The sequence below is a fragment of the Muscardinus avellanarius genome, assembly GCF_963383645.1.
Source record: "Muscardinus avellanarius genome assembly, chromosome: 3".
Taxonomy (NCBI): domain Eukaryota; kingdom Metazoa; phylum Chordata; class Mammalia; order Rodentia; family Gliridae; genus Muscardinus; species Muscardinus avellanarius.
Window position 1 is genome coordinate 78,888,427 of NC_137788.1, and position 15,476 is coordinate 78,903,902.

A 15,476-nucleotide genomic window follows, 5' to 3' on the forward strand; every position below is an offset into this window, starting at 1 on the left:
GAATTTGGAAATAGGAAAATGCTCTTAATAACTACCATTCTGCATGCTGATATTTACCTAATTTATATCTCCAGCCCTGACCTCTTCCTAACCTTCCAGTTCTGATAGTATTCAGCTCAGGGCCAACTTTTCCATTTGTAACTCTGATAAGCACCTAATTTAGCATCTCAAACTGAACTACAGAATTTTTTCCCCTTCTACCTTACCTGCCACTACTCAGGACTGCTACTCTTTTAGCCTTCCTCATCTTACTAAACAGCAATAACAAAAGCAGTATTATCTGCCTATTGTTCAAGCCAGAATGAAGGAAGTCATTCTTGATCCTCGATTTCCTTCAGACAATTAGCAAATCCATTCAACTCTTACCTCTAAGATATACCTAAAAGATTTAAAAAAAAAAAAACTCAATGGTACCTTTATTGGTTTTACTCATGAATTTTTATAAATGTGTATATATACATACATATATATATACACACATATCTTTAAATTCTGGTGAAACAGCAACTGACATTTGTGCTGCACTTTCACTGAGATTCTTATCATAACCATTAGAGGTATGTAGAACAGATAGTAGTAGTACTGTCAGAGCCTTCAAGTTCTAGGTGAGGAAATTTGAATTAGTTCTGGTAGGTAGTGGAACACTGAAAAAAGAGCAGAGTCAGAAAGTAGTAGGAAGCTACTATTCACCTCTCAAATATTTAAAAATGTAAGCTAGGCGTAGTGGCACATACCTGGAATCCCAGGACTTGAGAGGCTGAGACAGAAGGATTGCAGGCCATGGCCAGCCTCAGCAACTTAATGAGCCCCTCCACACCTTAGTGAGACCTTATTGAGAATACAAATCATTTACAGATAAACCAATTAAGCTTAGTGAAATGCCATATTGCAGTACTCAGAATCTGAAGTATGTACTCTGATCAGTAAGATCCCAGCTCAAATGTCATTGCTTTGAAGGTCCTTTCCTGAATGTTCTAACATACCACCACACCACTTACCTCCAAATCAAGGCCCTCTATCCTTTTTTTTTTTTCTATTTTATCTTCATATCACTTTATTTTTACCCTAAATCATCTCTTTTTTTTTTTTAACGTGTTCATTATCTAATTACTCTCACTAAAAGGAAGGAGCAAGTAGCATCTGTCCTGTTCACTGTGGAACAGTACCTGGCACATACTAGGCAATCTGTATTTTATCAACTTGAAATTATGGAATGAAATAGCTTGATTTCTAGCTTTGCTGTTTTCTAGCTTTGTAACTTTAAACAAACTGGTTTCTCTTAGCTTCATAGTCTGTTTCTTTAAAATATCTGTTTTAAAGCTTGATTTGAAGATTAAATAATCTGATAAATGAAAATATTTATCATAATACCTGACATGTAAGTATTATTCAATGAAAAACTTAAGTTAGATAGTATACCCAGTTATTTCTTAAGTTGAGTATTATCAGGGCAGTCTGTTTACAGAGAAAAAAGCAAAGTCAAAGTATTTTTATAATTGTCATGATACTGTCTTACCACCAAAATATATTTGCTAAAGAAAAATGTTTAAAATATCTTAAGCAGTTTTAGGACCATGTTTAACAAAATTTAGATAAATTCTTTAAACTAATAATTTAGGATATAAAATCTAATGTAAGCCGGGCGTGGTGGCGCACACTTGTAATCCCAGCATTTGGGAGGCTGAGACCGGAGGATCGTGGTTCGCAGACAGCCTCAGCTACTTAGTGATGCTCTTTGCAACTCAGTGAGACCCTGTTTCAAAATAAAGAATAAAAAATAGGGCAGAGGGTGTAGCTCGGAAGTCAAATACCCCTGGGTTCCATCCCCAGACCCGCAAAATAAAATAAAATAAAATCTAATGTATAGCCAGGTGAAGTAGTGCATGCCTGTAATCCCAATACTCGGGAGGATCACAGGTTATAGCAGGATCCTATTTCGGATTTTTTTTCCCAGTACTGGGGTTTGAACCACCCAGACGTATTATCTCTGAGCTACACCCCCAGCCCTATTTTTTTATTCTTTATTTTAAAGCAAGTTTCACTAGGTTGCAGAGGGCCTCACTAGGTAGCTGAAGCTGGCCGCAAACCCCTGATCCTCTTGTCTCAGCCTCCCAAGTACTGGGATTACAAGTATGCATTACCACACTTGGCTCTGTTTCAGAATTTAAAAAATAAAAAAGGGCAATCTGATTACAACATCTCTCACCCTACTGATCGCCAGGGTTGATTTGGCTGATCTGGATGGCTAGGTGGGTGTCCCCTTTCTCCCTCACCCATCCATGTATGTCTCTCCTGAAACTGTGCACTCAGTCAAAGAGGATGACTTTCCCCCAATAGAGGAGGACTGGTCTTAGGTCAGGGGTATCCAAGTAGCTGCACTCCCCTGCTAGAACCTCCTAATAAACTCTCAAGGTTCATTTGTAGGAGAACACAGGGTAGTCAAGCTTCCAAACCTCCAGACACATCCAAATGAGGTGTTGTATGTGGCAGTCTGCCTTTCATTAAAAAAAATAAAAATAAGTAATAAAACAGGCTGGGGGTATACCTCAGAGGTAGAATACTCCTTGGTTAAATCCCCAATACCAAAAAATATCTAATATTGAAGCAAATTATATTTCTAAAAGCATTTTTTAAATTCTTCTAAATTTTGGTTACATTTCTTAAAAAATAAGTAAATTTAGCCGGGCATGGTGGCACACATTTGTAATCCCAGCGTTTGGGAGGCTGAGACAGGAGGATCACACAGTTTTGAGGCCAGCTCAGCCACTTAGTAAGGCTCTCAGCAACTTAGACCATTTCCAAATAAAGTATAAAATAGGTCTTAGGAGTATAGCCCGGAGGTAGAAAAGCCCCTGGGTTCCATGTCCAGTACCACCAAAATAAGCAAACAAGTAAATTTAAAATACAGCTCTGTTATCTACATATAAATATTAATTTATTCTAGAAAATTACAAGAACATTCACCAAACTGAGTAGTTATATCTTTGTATAGCAGTAGAAATGAGATGAGATAGATAAATAGATGAATTAAATATTGTATTTTAGGGCAAGTACGGGTATTATGTATATTTTGTAGAGAAAATATATATCTTGTTGCCTATATCATTAGCTAGTTTTCCAAGTGTCTCTGTAAATTTACGTTTTTAATTCATCTCTCCCTCATTCGATAAGCTTACCATATATCAGGTATTATACAATGCATTTAGAATAAAAGTTGAAAAACATGGCCCCATGCCTCATGAGTTAATATTTATCAAGGCTTACATTTTCTTTGAAACCCAAATCCATATATCTGACTTCTAGATTTTGTCACCTGCTTCATAGGCAGTTTAAAATTAATGTGTGTATGCCGGGCATGGTGGCGCACACTTGTAATCTCCATGCTTAGGAAGCTGAGACAGGAAGATCACACAGGTTTGAAAACAGCCTCAGCTACTTAGGCCCTCAGCAACTTAGTGAGACCCTGTTTCCAAATAAATTATAAGTAGGTCTGGAAGTATAGTCCGGAGGTAGACCCAGGGTTCCACCCCCCACTACCACCAAAAAAAAATTTTTTAATTAACATGTCTAGCTGGGTGTGGTGGCACACGCTTGTAATCTCAGTACGTGGGGAGGATTGCACGGGTTTGAATCCAGCCTCAGCTACTTAGTGAGGCTCTCAGCAACTTAGTGAGACCCTGTTTCCAAATAAAATATAAAAGAGGTCTGGGAATATAGTCCAGAGGTAGAAAAGACCCCGGGTTCCACCCCCAGTACCACAAAATAAAATAAAATTAATATGTCTAAAGCCAAACAAAACTTAACTGCTTCTGTTTTTTTTTTTTTTTTTTTTTTGCGGGTCTGGGGATGGAACACAGGGGCATTTGACCTCCGAGCTACACCCCCTGCCCTATGTTTTATTCTTTATTTTGAACCGGGTCTCACTGAGTTGCAGAGGGTCTCACTAAGTAGCCGAGGCTGTCCGGGAACTGCGATCCTCTGGTCTCAGCCTCCCAAATGCTGGGATTACAAGCGTGCACCACCACGCCTGGCTGTACTTCTGAATTTCTTTACCTATTCTTTCCTCTAAAATGGAAAGCTTGAGCATCACCTTCAGCTCCTCCCGTTTCCTCATGCTGTATAGTTTGAGATACAATATCCTGTCATGCTGATGTTTTAAGTTTCTCTTGAATCATCTTGTTTGTTGCTACTACACTAGATGCTCTTTCTCATCTTCATCTGCACTATCATAAGTCTTATCTGTTATTTTTTCCTTTGGATTTCTACCTACTTCTTCAACTTTACATACTATCAGAAAAAAAATTCTAAAATAAATATGATTCTTCTCCCCTGATAGAAAATTGCCGGGTGTGGTGGCGCACGCTTGTAATCCCAGCATTTGGGAGGCTGAGACCTGGAGGATCGCGGTTCGCGGACAGCCTCAGCTACTTAGTGAGGCCTCTGCAACTCAGTGAGACCCGGTTTCAAATTAAAGAAAAAATAGGGCAGAAGGTGTAGCTCGGAGGTTAAATACCCCTGGGTTCCATCCCCAGATCCGCAAAAAAAAAAAAAAAAAAAAAAAGAAAATTATTTGACTTCCTATTACTAAGAGAAGAAATTTCAGTATCCATAACAGAGCATTTAGAATCCATCACCAAGTCTGTCTTTTCAGCCTAATTCCTACTGCATTTTTTCTACATACAACCATCCTTTACCTTATCTGCACCAAACTCGTTGTTAGTTGTCAAACATATTAGGGCTTTCACACCTCTGTTCCTTTTTTCCCTTTTAGGGGATAGCCTGTAATTCCTCCTACAGAACTGGATTAAATGTCCTGTCTGTGGTCCTCAGTTATTCTACCAAGCAAAGTTAATGGCCTCCATTGTGAAGACTACTTTTCTCATTTTTTTATTTTATACCTATTATCAAGCACAATGTGTTGTATGTAGTAAAGACTAAATAGTATCTGTGGGCTTAATTAACTAGAATTGTGCTTTGAAGCAGGAAAATATATACTGGGATTCAAGAGCAATGAAATCTATTAAACTTCTTTTGATTTAATTCTTCAAACAGATTTTATGCTGCGTGTGTAGTTCTTGGGTTGCAGTATTTACATGAACACAAAATTGTTTATAGGTAAGAAAATTTTTTATTTTTTCTAATAACTTTGTTGTGAATTAGAATTAAACATAACTCGGATATTTCACCTTTCTAATTTTCTACTTCATGTGCTAAGTGAGCTCTAAAAAGTCAAATCCCAACTTTGAAAGATATATGATCAACACAATAATTATATGGTCAAATTCTTGGTTCCCAATCCTCTGCCTATTTCCTAATTTAAATGTCAAATTATGAGTTGATAATTTATGATAACATAGTTTGCCAACAATATTAGATCTTACTGAATATTTTGCATTGAACTCCTATACTGCAGAAAACCTCTCTAGAGATTTATATACTTTGTACTTTATACTACTTGAAATGTGTCCACAATGAGATAAGTATCTTCTGCCAGAGCACAAGCCTCCACAATTTTTTTCTTTATTTAGGAAATCTCAGCCAGGCATAGTGGTGCACGCTTGTAATCCCAGCATTCATGAGGCTGAGACGGGATGATCGCAGTTCAGAGACAGCCTCAGCTACTTAGTGAGGCCCTCTGCAACTCAGTGAGACCCTGTTTCAAAATAAAGAATGGAAAATAGGGCTGAGGGTGTAGCTTGGAGGTAAAATGGCCTTGGGGTTCCATCCCCGGTATTGCAAAAAAAATAAATTTAATAATAATAATAATAATAATAACAACAACAACAACAACAACAATAGGGCTGGGGGTATAGTTCACAGGGAGAATGCCCCTGGGTTTCATTCCCAGTACCACAAAAAAAGAAAAAGGAAGAAATCTCGGGAACCTAGTGCACTGGTGTATACCAATAATTCCAGAACCTAGTAGGCTAAGATAAGAGGATCACAGGTTTGAGGCCAGCCTGGACAACTGAGTGAGACCCTATTTCAAAATAAAAAGGACTGGTGGTATAGCTCATAGGTAGACTACGTCCCTGGGTTCAATTCCCAGCACACACAAACACAAAAGTCTCAGGAGCTAAGGGGATTCAGTGGGAAAATGCTGTCTAGCAAGTGCATGGTCCTAGGTTTGATCCCCCACACAATTTTTAAAAAAAGTGTTGTTTGCTGTCATCTGAACTAAACAATGTATTGGTGACATAGTCAATTTATGTACTGGAACAAGCTCTTTATCCGATTATTGATAGTGATAGTTCATAGATCAGCAGGTAGCCTCTGTGCCACACTTTGCTGCTGTTCTGCAACAGGTTACTGGACTAACACTGCTCTAAACCAAGTAAACCATGAGAAAGTCAGTCAGGAGACCCTAAGCTTTGCTTTATTCAAACTCCTAACAGTGTTTTAAAGGTAAAGATTTCCTCATGGTTCTGTTTTACTTAAAAGATTATATATTTTTGACTAGTTTAATGTGTAATCAGCTTTTTCTTTATTTTTAATTATCTCTTAGAAGATAAACTTGCCCCCAATACCTTAATTATACTGTTAGTTTACTACTTTTCATGATAGGGTAAAGACAAACTTCAAACTAGGACTGTAAAGATTATCACAAATAACAAATTAATAAAATTAAAAGATATTTGAACTGTTTCATACTTTAAACATATATTTAGCTAGGTGTGATGGCATACACCTGTAATCTTAATATTACAAGTTGCCTCAGCAACTTAGTGAGACCCTTTTTCAAATTAAAAGGGCTGGAGGTATAGCTCAGAGGCAGCATTCTCTTGGATTCCATTCTCAGTAGCACAGAAATATTATATATAATATTAACTACTAATTTTTATTAACAATTTATATATATATATATATTTTTTTTTTTAGCTCAGAGGGCATTCTACCTCTGAGCTAGACCCCCCCCCCATTCCTATTTTATTTTTTAACTCAGGGACATTCTACCTCTGAGCTACAACCTCAGCCCTATTTTTTATTTTTGAAACAGGGTCTCATTAAGTTATGAAGGGCCTCACTAAGTAGCTGAGGTTGGTTGAGAACCTGCAATTCTCCTGTCTTAGCCTCCCAAGTACTGGGATTACAAGAGTGTACCACCACACCCAGCCAGAAATATATAAAGAGGAAAAGCATCCTTTTTAAATGCATTCACATATTCATACATATACATATGTGTATATATATGTATATATCAGGAGAAAAAAATTTTAGAAACTATTATAGAAAGCAATAAACTTGACAAAAGGAAGATGTATGATATAGTATTTAAAATCCCAAATTGTAACATGATAAAGCTGATATTAGTAAAGAGAAAATGGGGCTTCTTTGAAATGTTTGGGTTTCTTTTTTTTTTTTTTTTTTTTTTTTACTGTGATATCTCAACTGATTTTATTTATTTCATTTTATTTTCATCCTCAACAGAGATTTGAAATTGGATAACCTATTGCTAGACACAGAGGGCTTTGTGAAAATTGCTGATTTTGGCCTTTGCAAAGAAGGTAACTGGTTCTTAAGGTTTCTTGTCTAATGGATTTTCATTCCTTTATACTTTGCTAGTTTTCAGACTTGTCTACTTAAAACAATGTATTTTTAATTTAATTTATTCTTTAAGACAGTATAGGTTGCTTATATAACTAATTATTACATTAAAGATTTAAGATTATATTTCGGCTATGCGTGGTGGCTCATGCTTGTAATCCCCACGCTTGCGAGGCGGAGACAGGAGGATCGCGCAGGTTTGAAGCCAGCCTCAGCTGGTTTAAGAGACCCTGTTTCCAAATATAAAATAGGTCTGGGAGTATAGCCCAGAGGTAGCAGGCCCCTGGGTTCCATCCCCAGTACCATCAAAAAAAAAAAAATTTACATTTCTAGAAAGTATAGCATAATATTAAGATTCTCTTTGTATGATAATTGTAAGTACTTTAAAAATACTTAGTACTTTTATTCTGCAGAATGAATTATATAGATCTAATGACCTCTCTGCCTTTTAGCACTATTAACACTTTAAATAGGGAAAAAATAGAGATAGAGCTCTCTATATCAAGAATATTTTTGTATATTCAAAAGTAAATAAGTAAGCTGAGGAAATCTGAATCAGAGATCACATAAGAAACTTTAAAGATCATGGAGTTAGACATCAGATAATCCTAGGTTTGACTACTCTTTACTATATGTTTGCTGTGTGTTTTTGAAAAACGTGCTTTTACCCTCTTTGAGTCGATTTCCTCAAATATAAAATGAAAACAGTCCTTCCTATTTATTTATTTATTTATTTATTTATTTATTTATTTGCAGTACTGGGGATGGAGCCCAGGGTCATTCTACCTCTGAGTGACACCCCCAGCCTTATTTATTTTATTCTTTTTTTTTTTTTTTGGTGCATTGTAATTATACATTTTAAATGGGGTACAAGATGGTAGAGGCACACATGCACACATCACTCATTTAGCCCTTCCCCAATTCCCACCTCATTCCCTCCCCCTCGCTCCTTCTCATGTTTGGCTTAGTGATTGGCTTTGATATGTTTGTGAATGTACATTAGGGAATATTAGGGAATTTTCCTCTTAGAGCAGTTTTTTTTTTTTTTTTTCCTAATTGCCTTTTTTTTGGGGTGGGGATCAGTACTGGGGATGGAACCCAGGGGTGCTCTACCTCCGAGCTATACTCCCAGCCCTATTTTTTAATCTTTTATTTGTTTGTTTGTTTGTTTATTTATTTTTTTCCATTTGATTATTTTATTTTTTGGTTCTGGAGACTGAACCCAGGAGTGCTCTACCACCGAAATGCATCCCCAGCTCTATTTTTTTTTTTTTTTTTTTTGCTGAAACGTTTCTTTTTTAATTTTTAATATTATAGCAATTTATCCAAAATTATCAATGATAATCTCACATAACAGATTTATTTGTCTGATATCAAACTTTTGATCACTTAGAGATATGTTTTCTTTCTTACCACAGGATATTTTTTTCTTTTTTTTTTTTTTAAGGTGAAACTCATACTTTTTTTTTCCAGAAAAAAAATCTATCCTAACATGAAATATGAACTCTAAATACCAAAAATGATCTCAAAAAAGAACACAGCTAGAAGATGTACATTTTCTGATTTCAAACCTTATAAAGCTACAATAATCGAAACAGTGTAGTACTGCTATAAAGGCAGATATATAAACCAGTGGAGTAAAATAAAAAGCCTAGAAATAAATTCTTCCATATGTGATTTGACAAGGTTTCCAAGAATATTTGGTGAAGAAAATAATAATCTTTTCACCATATATTGTTGAAAAATAATAATTACATGAAAAAGAATAAAATTGGGCCCTTACCTAACACCATGTACAAATACTAACTTAAAATAGATAAAAGACCTAAATGTAAATCTTAAGACTATAAACTTTTAGAAGAAAACCTGGGTCATAAAACTTCACAACATTGAAATTGGCAGTGATTTCTTGAATATAATTCCAAAGGCATAGACAACAAAAGAATAAACAAACAAACTTCATAAAAAATAAAAATATTGTACATCCAAAGACAATGTAAACAGAATTTAAAAGTTACTGATAGAATTGGATAAAATATTTCCAAATGCTATATCTGAAGATATATTAATATTCCAAGTATAAATCCTAAAATTTAGCAACAATAAAAGCAAACAGTACAATTTAGAAATAGGTAAAAGACTAAAATAGATAATGAATCTCCAAAGATTTTTATGACCAATAAACACATGAATATCACTCATCATTATCATAATATAACTAATTATTAAGGAAATACAAATAAAAACTATAGTGAAATACTACTTCACATTTGTTAGGATGGCTACTTAACATGAATTACCTTGCTCCAGCCCTTTACCTTGAATTTGTTACTATCTTTACTTGTAAAGTGTGTTTCTTTTTTTTTTTTTTTAATTTTATTTTATTGGTGCACTGTATTCATACATCATAGTGGGATACAAACTTTTGTAGACATACATGCACACATCGCCCAGTCAGCCCCCACCCGATCCCCACCCCATTCTCTCCCCATCCCTCCTTCCCATGCTTGGCTTAGTAGTTGACATCTAGTATTATAGCAATTTATCCAAAATTAAAAATGATAATCTCACATAACAGTTTCATTTGTCTGATACCAAGCGTTTGATGATTTAAAGATAGCATTTCAATATTTCTTTTTGCTTTCTTTCTTACTAGAGCATATTTTTTTCTGTTTTTTTTAGGTGAAACTATCATATATTTATATATTTATTTTTCAGAAAAAAAAAATCTATCCTAATATGGAATATGAATTTTAGATACCCAAAACGATCTTGAAAAAGAACAAAGCTAGCAGATATATATTTTCTGATTTCAAACCATATAAAGCTACAATAATTGAAACAGTGTAGTACTGTTCTAAAGGCAGATATATAGACCATTGGAGTTAAATACAAGCCTAGAGCTAAATTCTTCCCTATATTGTCAAGCTATTTTTGACAAGGTTTCCACGAACATTTGGTGGTGGAAATAATAATCTTTTAACTAAATATTGTTGAAAAATAATAATTACATGGAAAAGAATAAAATTGGACCTTTACCTAATCCCATATACAAGTATTAACTCAAAATAGATAAAAGACCTAAATATAAATCTTAAGACTATAAACTTTTAGGAGAAAATCTGGGTCATAAAACCTCACAACATTGAAATTGGCAGTGATTTCTTGGATATGATTTCAATGGCACAGGCAACAGAAGAATATACAAACTCCCTAAAAAATAAAATATTGTATATCCAAAGACAATGTAAACAGAGTTAAAAGTTACTAATAGAATTGGATAAAATATTTCCAAATGCTATATCTGAAGGTATATTAATATTCCAACTAGAAATCCTAAAAATTAACAACAATAAAGGCAAACAATACAACTTAGAGATAGGTAAAAGACTAACATAAATATTGAATCTCCACAGATAACCAATCTTAGTTGTCTGTTGGATGGAAACTCTTGTTTCTCTGGTTCTGGTGTGTGTTACCTATTTCTTCTTTGTAGTTAATCTCTTTGAGTATTTTCTCTAGCGCTGGTTTTGAAGACATAAATTCCTTCAGTTTCTGTTTGTCATGGAAGCTTCTTATTTCTCCATCTAATTTGATAGAAAGTTTTGCTGGATAGGAAATTTTTGGCTGGAAGTTATTTTCTTTCAGAGTTTGGAATATGTTACTCCAAGCCCTTCTGGCTCTCATGACTTGGTTTGGGAAGTCTGGAGTGATTCTAATTGGTTTGCCTCTGAATGTCAGTTGGCCCTTTGTTTTTGTTGCCTTTAAGATTCTCTGCTTGGCTTCCACATTGGTCATTTTGACAATTATGTGGCGTGGGGATCCTCTTCTCCGATCCTGTCTAAAGGGAGTTCTATAAGTTTCCTGGATCTGTGTATCAACCTCTTGCTCTATATTTGGAAAATTTTCTGCTATTACTTCCTTGAAGAGATTGTTGATCCCTTTGGTATCACTTTCTTTTCCCTCCTCTATTCCAATTATTCTTAGGTTAGCTCTCTTAAGATGGGCCCATATTTCTTCAATGTCAGATTCCTGCTGTTGGATATTTTTTTCTAGATTAGAAACTATGCATTCATTTTTGGATTGCTCATCTTCTAAGAGCGAGATTCTGTTCTCCATGTGGTCTAATTGGTTGTTTGTGCTTTGAATTGAGGCCTTTACTTCATTAATTGCATCCTTTATCTCTTTTTGGCTCTCTCTGAGTTCTTTTCGAAGCACCTCTATTATTTCTACAGTTATTTTCCTGATTTGATCTTCTAGAAATCTCTGATTTTCTGTTTTATCAGGTTCTGATGTTGTGGGGTTGTGCACATTCATTACTCCAGTGTTATTCCTCTTTCCCATGATTTCGGAGGTTTGTGCCTTCTCTGGGTTCTTCCCTTGGGTCACTATGGCTTCACTTAAGGTGCTCTGGATCTCGAGTCTGTATTATCTCAGACCCCACTACTCCTTTACTGGGTTGTATCACAGAGTCTCCGACCCAGGGAGTCGATAGAGACTGCTTTAAACTATGGGGGGTGCCAGGTTGCACGTTCTCCTATGGTGTGATATCTCTGCCACCACCACTCCCTCACTGGGTCAAGTCCCAGGAGGCCCAATACTGTGATTTCTCCTCTGTGGCCCGCAATTTGACTCACTGTTCTTGAGTACGCAGATGTAGCTGTACTGGACTCGGTGAATTCACTGCTGCTGCCGCCGCCGGTGGCAATATGGCGCCTCTGCCACGCCCTCGGCCATGAGGCTGGCGTATTTTTTCTTCTCTGGTTTTGATTTCCACTCTGAATCCCTGCAGCGTGTGCTGAGCTCAGCCACTGGGAGCTTTAAATGCTGTCTGCACTGAAAGATCCCGCCTGGCTGTTCCGCAGCGGCTCACCTGGCTTGCTGTAGCCGTCCGTTGAGTTCGCCGCTGCCGCCGGCAGTATGGCGCTGCTGCCGCGTCCTCGGGCGCGTGTGTCTCCTCTGTGGCCCTGAGCTCTGTTCTCAGTCCGCTTTCTCTCTGGAGCCTGGTGGTTTTTTTTGTTTTTCTGGTGATGGTGTTTTCTGGCTATGAAAGGCGCTCTTTTTGTGGTAATGGAGATTGGTTGTTAGCGGGACTCTTAAGCCCCGCTTTTCTCGGTCGCCATCTTCCCGGAAGTCTCAAGTGTGTTTCTTGTAAGCATCAGATGGATGGATTCTGGTTTTTAATCCATTTTGCCACTTTATGTCTTTTTATTGGGGAATTGAGGCCATTTATATTCAGTGTGATTATTGAGAGATAACTTTTAATTCCTAACATGTTAAGATTTTATTTCTGTTTGAAATACTCTTTATTCTTTGCTTAGTTGTCTGCTGGATGGAAAATCTTGTTTCTCTGGTTCTGGTGTGTATTACCAATTTTTTCTTTGTAGTTAATCTCCTTGAGTATTTTCTCTAGCGCTGGTTTTGAAGATATAAATTCTTTCAGTTTCTGTTTGTCATGGAAGCTTCTTATTTCCCCATCTAATTTAATAGATAGTTTTGCTGGGTAGGAAATTTTTGACTTGAAGTTGTTTTCTCTCAGAGTTTGGAATATGTTACTCCAAGCCCTTCTGGCTCTCATGACTTGATTTGGGAAGTCTGGGGTGATTCTAATTGGTTTGCCTCTGAATGTCACTTGGCCTTTTGTTTTTGTTGCCTTTAAGATTCTCTGCTTGGCTTCTACATTGGTCATTTTGACAATTATGTGGTGTGGAGAACCTTTTCTCTGATCCTGTCTAAAGGGAGTTTTATAAGTTTCCTGGACCTGTGTATCAACCTCTTTCTCTATGTTTGGAAAATTTTCTGCTATTATTTCTTTGAACAGATTGTTGATCCCTTTGGTTTCACCTTCTTTTCCCTCCTCTATTCTAATTATTTTTAGGTTAGCTCTCTTAAAATGGGCCCATATTTCTTCAGTGTCAGATTCCTGCTGTCGGATTTTTTTTTTCTAAGTTATAAATTATGTGTTCGTTTTTGGAGAGATCATCTTCTAGGAGCGAGATTCTATTTTCCATGTGGTCTAATCGATTGTTTATAGTTTGATTTGATGCCTTTACTTCAATGATTGCATCCTTTATTTCTTTTAAACTCTCTCTAAATTCTTTTAGAAGGTCCTGTATTATTTTTACAGTTATATTCCTGATTTGATCATCTGGGGATCTCTGAATTTTTGTTATAAGGTTCTGATATGGGGTTGTGGGCGTTCATTGCTCTATTGTTGTTCCTCTTTCCCATGATTTCAGAAGTTTGTGCCTTCCCTGGGTTCTTTCCCGGGTCACCACCACTTCACTTAGGGTGCTCTGGATCTCAAGTTTGTCATAATCTCAGCCGCCACTACTCCTTTACTGAGTTGTATCGCAAAGTCTCAGACCCAGGGAGTTAATCAAGGCTGCACGAGACTATGAGGGTGCCAGGCTGAGCGTTTTCCCATGGGGAGCTGCATGTAGAGTGTGGTATCTCTACCACTGCTACTCCTTCACTGGGTTGGACTGCAAAATCTCAGACCCAGGGAGATTATTAAAGCTGCGCAAGTCCCTGGGCATGCAGAGCTGGATTTCTCCTGTAGGGGCTGCAATTTTACTTATGGTTATTGTGTGCGCTGATCCGGAGCTGTCAGGGGCGTGGTGAACTCACCGCCGCTGCTGGCAATATGACGCCGCTGCCACGCCCTCGGCTGTGAGGCTGGCGTATTTCTTTTCTGGATTTGAGCTCTGGGTCTGTTTTGAGTCCCTGGAAGACATGATGACTTTGGCCACTGGGAATTTTAGGCATTCTTTACACTGAAAGAACTTCTGCATTACACCTGAATGATCTGCAGCTGCTCACTTCACCTCCTTGTTTACCTTTCTTCTCTGGAGCCTGGTGCTGTGAGGGAAGATGACGCCGGCACGGCTCCGCCACTGCTATGCGGGCTGATTTCTTTTCTCGTCTCTGGTTGTTCTTCTAGTCTTCTTTTTCTCTGTCCCTTGTATTTACATTTTTTACTTCTTTGCTGATAGTATTTTCTGGCTATGAAAAGTGCTGATTTTGTGGCAATAGAGATCGAGTGTTAGCAGGACTCGTAAACACTGCTTTTCTCGGTCGCCATCTTCCCGGAAGTCCTTATTTTTTATTTTGAAACAGGGTCTCACTGAGTTGCAAAGGACATCACTATAGCTGAGGCTGTCCCAAGAACCGCTATCCTTCCTATCTCAGGCTCCCAAATGCTGGATTACAAGCATGTGCCATCATGCCCGGCCAGTCCTTCCTATTTAAAAATATTTCTAGGATTAAAGTATGAGTGATAATCCCCAGAATGTTATAATAAATATTTTCACGTTTACTTTAATACATTGTACAGTAAGTGATATCACCTATCTTTCCCCTCTACATAAATAGACCCTTCTTTTTTGTTTTTTGGGAGGTTGTTTTGCGGTACTGTGGATGGAAACCAGGGCCATTCTACCTTCAAGCTACACCTCCAGCCCTATCTTTTATTCTTTATTTGGAAACAGGGTCTCATTAAGTTGTAGATGGCCCCACTAAATAGCTGAGGTTGTCCACAAACCGTGATTCTCCTGTCTCAGCCTCCCAAATGCTGGGATTATAAGCATGGGCCACCATGCCTGGTTCAAATAGCCTCTTCTTATTCAACTGTGTTTCCATGGTTCATAACATAGTGCTTAGTATATCTTAAGTATTCAATGAATTTTTAAGATATAGTTGAATGAATGAATGAATGAATGAATGAATGCATGAACTTTGTAATTATATATTTGTCATATACTACTGACATCCTATTGATAAATCTAAATGGGCTTCCCTGTATTGGATACTTTTTTTATTTTAATTTTTTGTACTGGGACTCAAACTCAGGGGCATTCTACCTCTGAGTTAGACCATTTTTTACTTTGAAACAAGGCCTTGCTAAGTTGCTGAGGCTAGCTGTGAACCTG

General features: G+C 37.1%; 1 protein-coding gene across 3 annotated transcripts in view; it reads left to right on the top strand.

Moving 5' to 3' along the window:
* PKN2 (protein kinase N2) overlaps window positions 1-15,476 on the top strand; it is a gene marked incomplete at both ends in the record, with an annotated part of 134,049 nt that overhangs the window by 111,175 nt on the left and 7,398 nt on the right. For all 3 annotated transcript variants that reach the window (XM_080690755.1, XM_080690757.1, XM_080690756.1), the window contains 2 exons: window positions 5,053-5,115; window positions 7,429-7,505. In XM_080690755.1, the coding sequence (XP_080546881.1) occupies window positions 5,053-5,115; window positions 7,429-7,505 (140 nt within the window). The remainder of the gene's footprint in view (window positions 1-5,052; window positions 5,116-7,428; window positions 7,506-15,476) is intronic.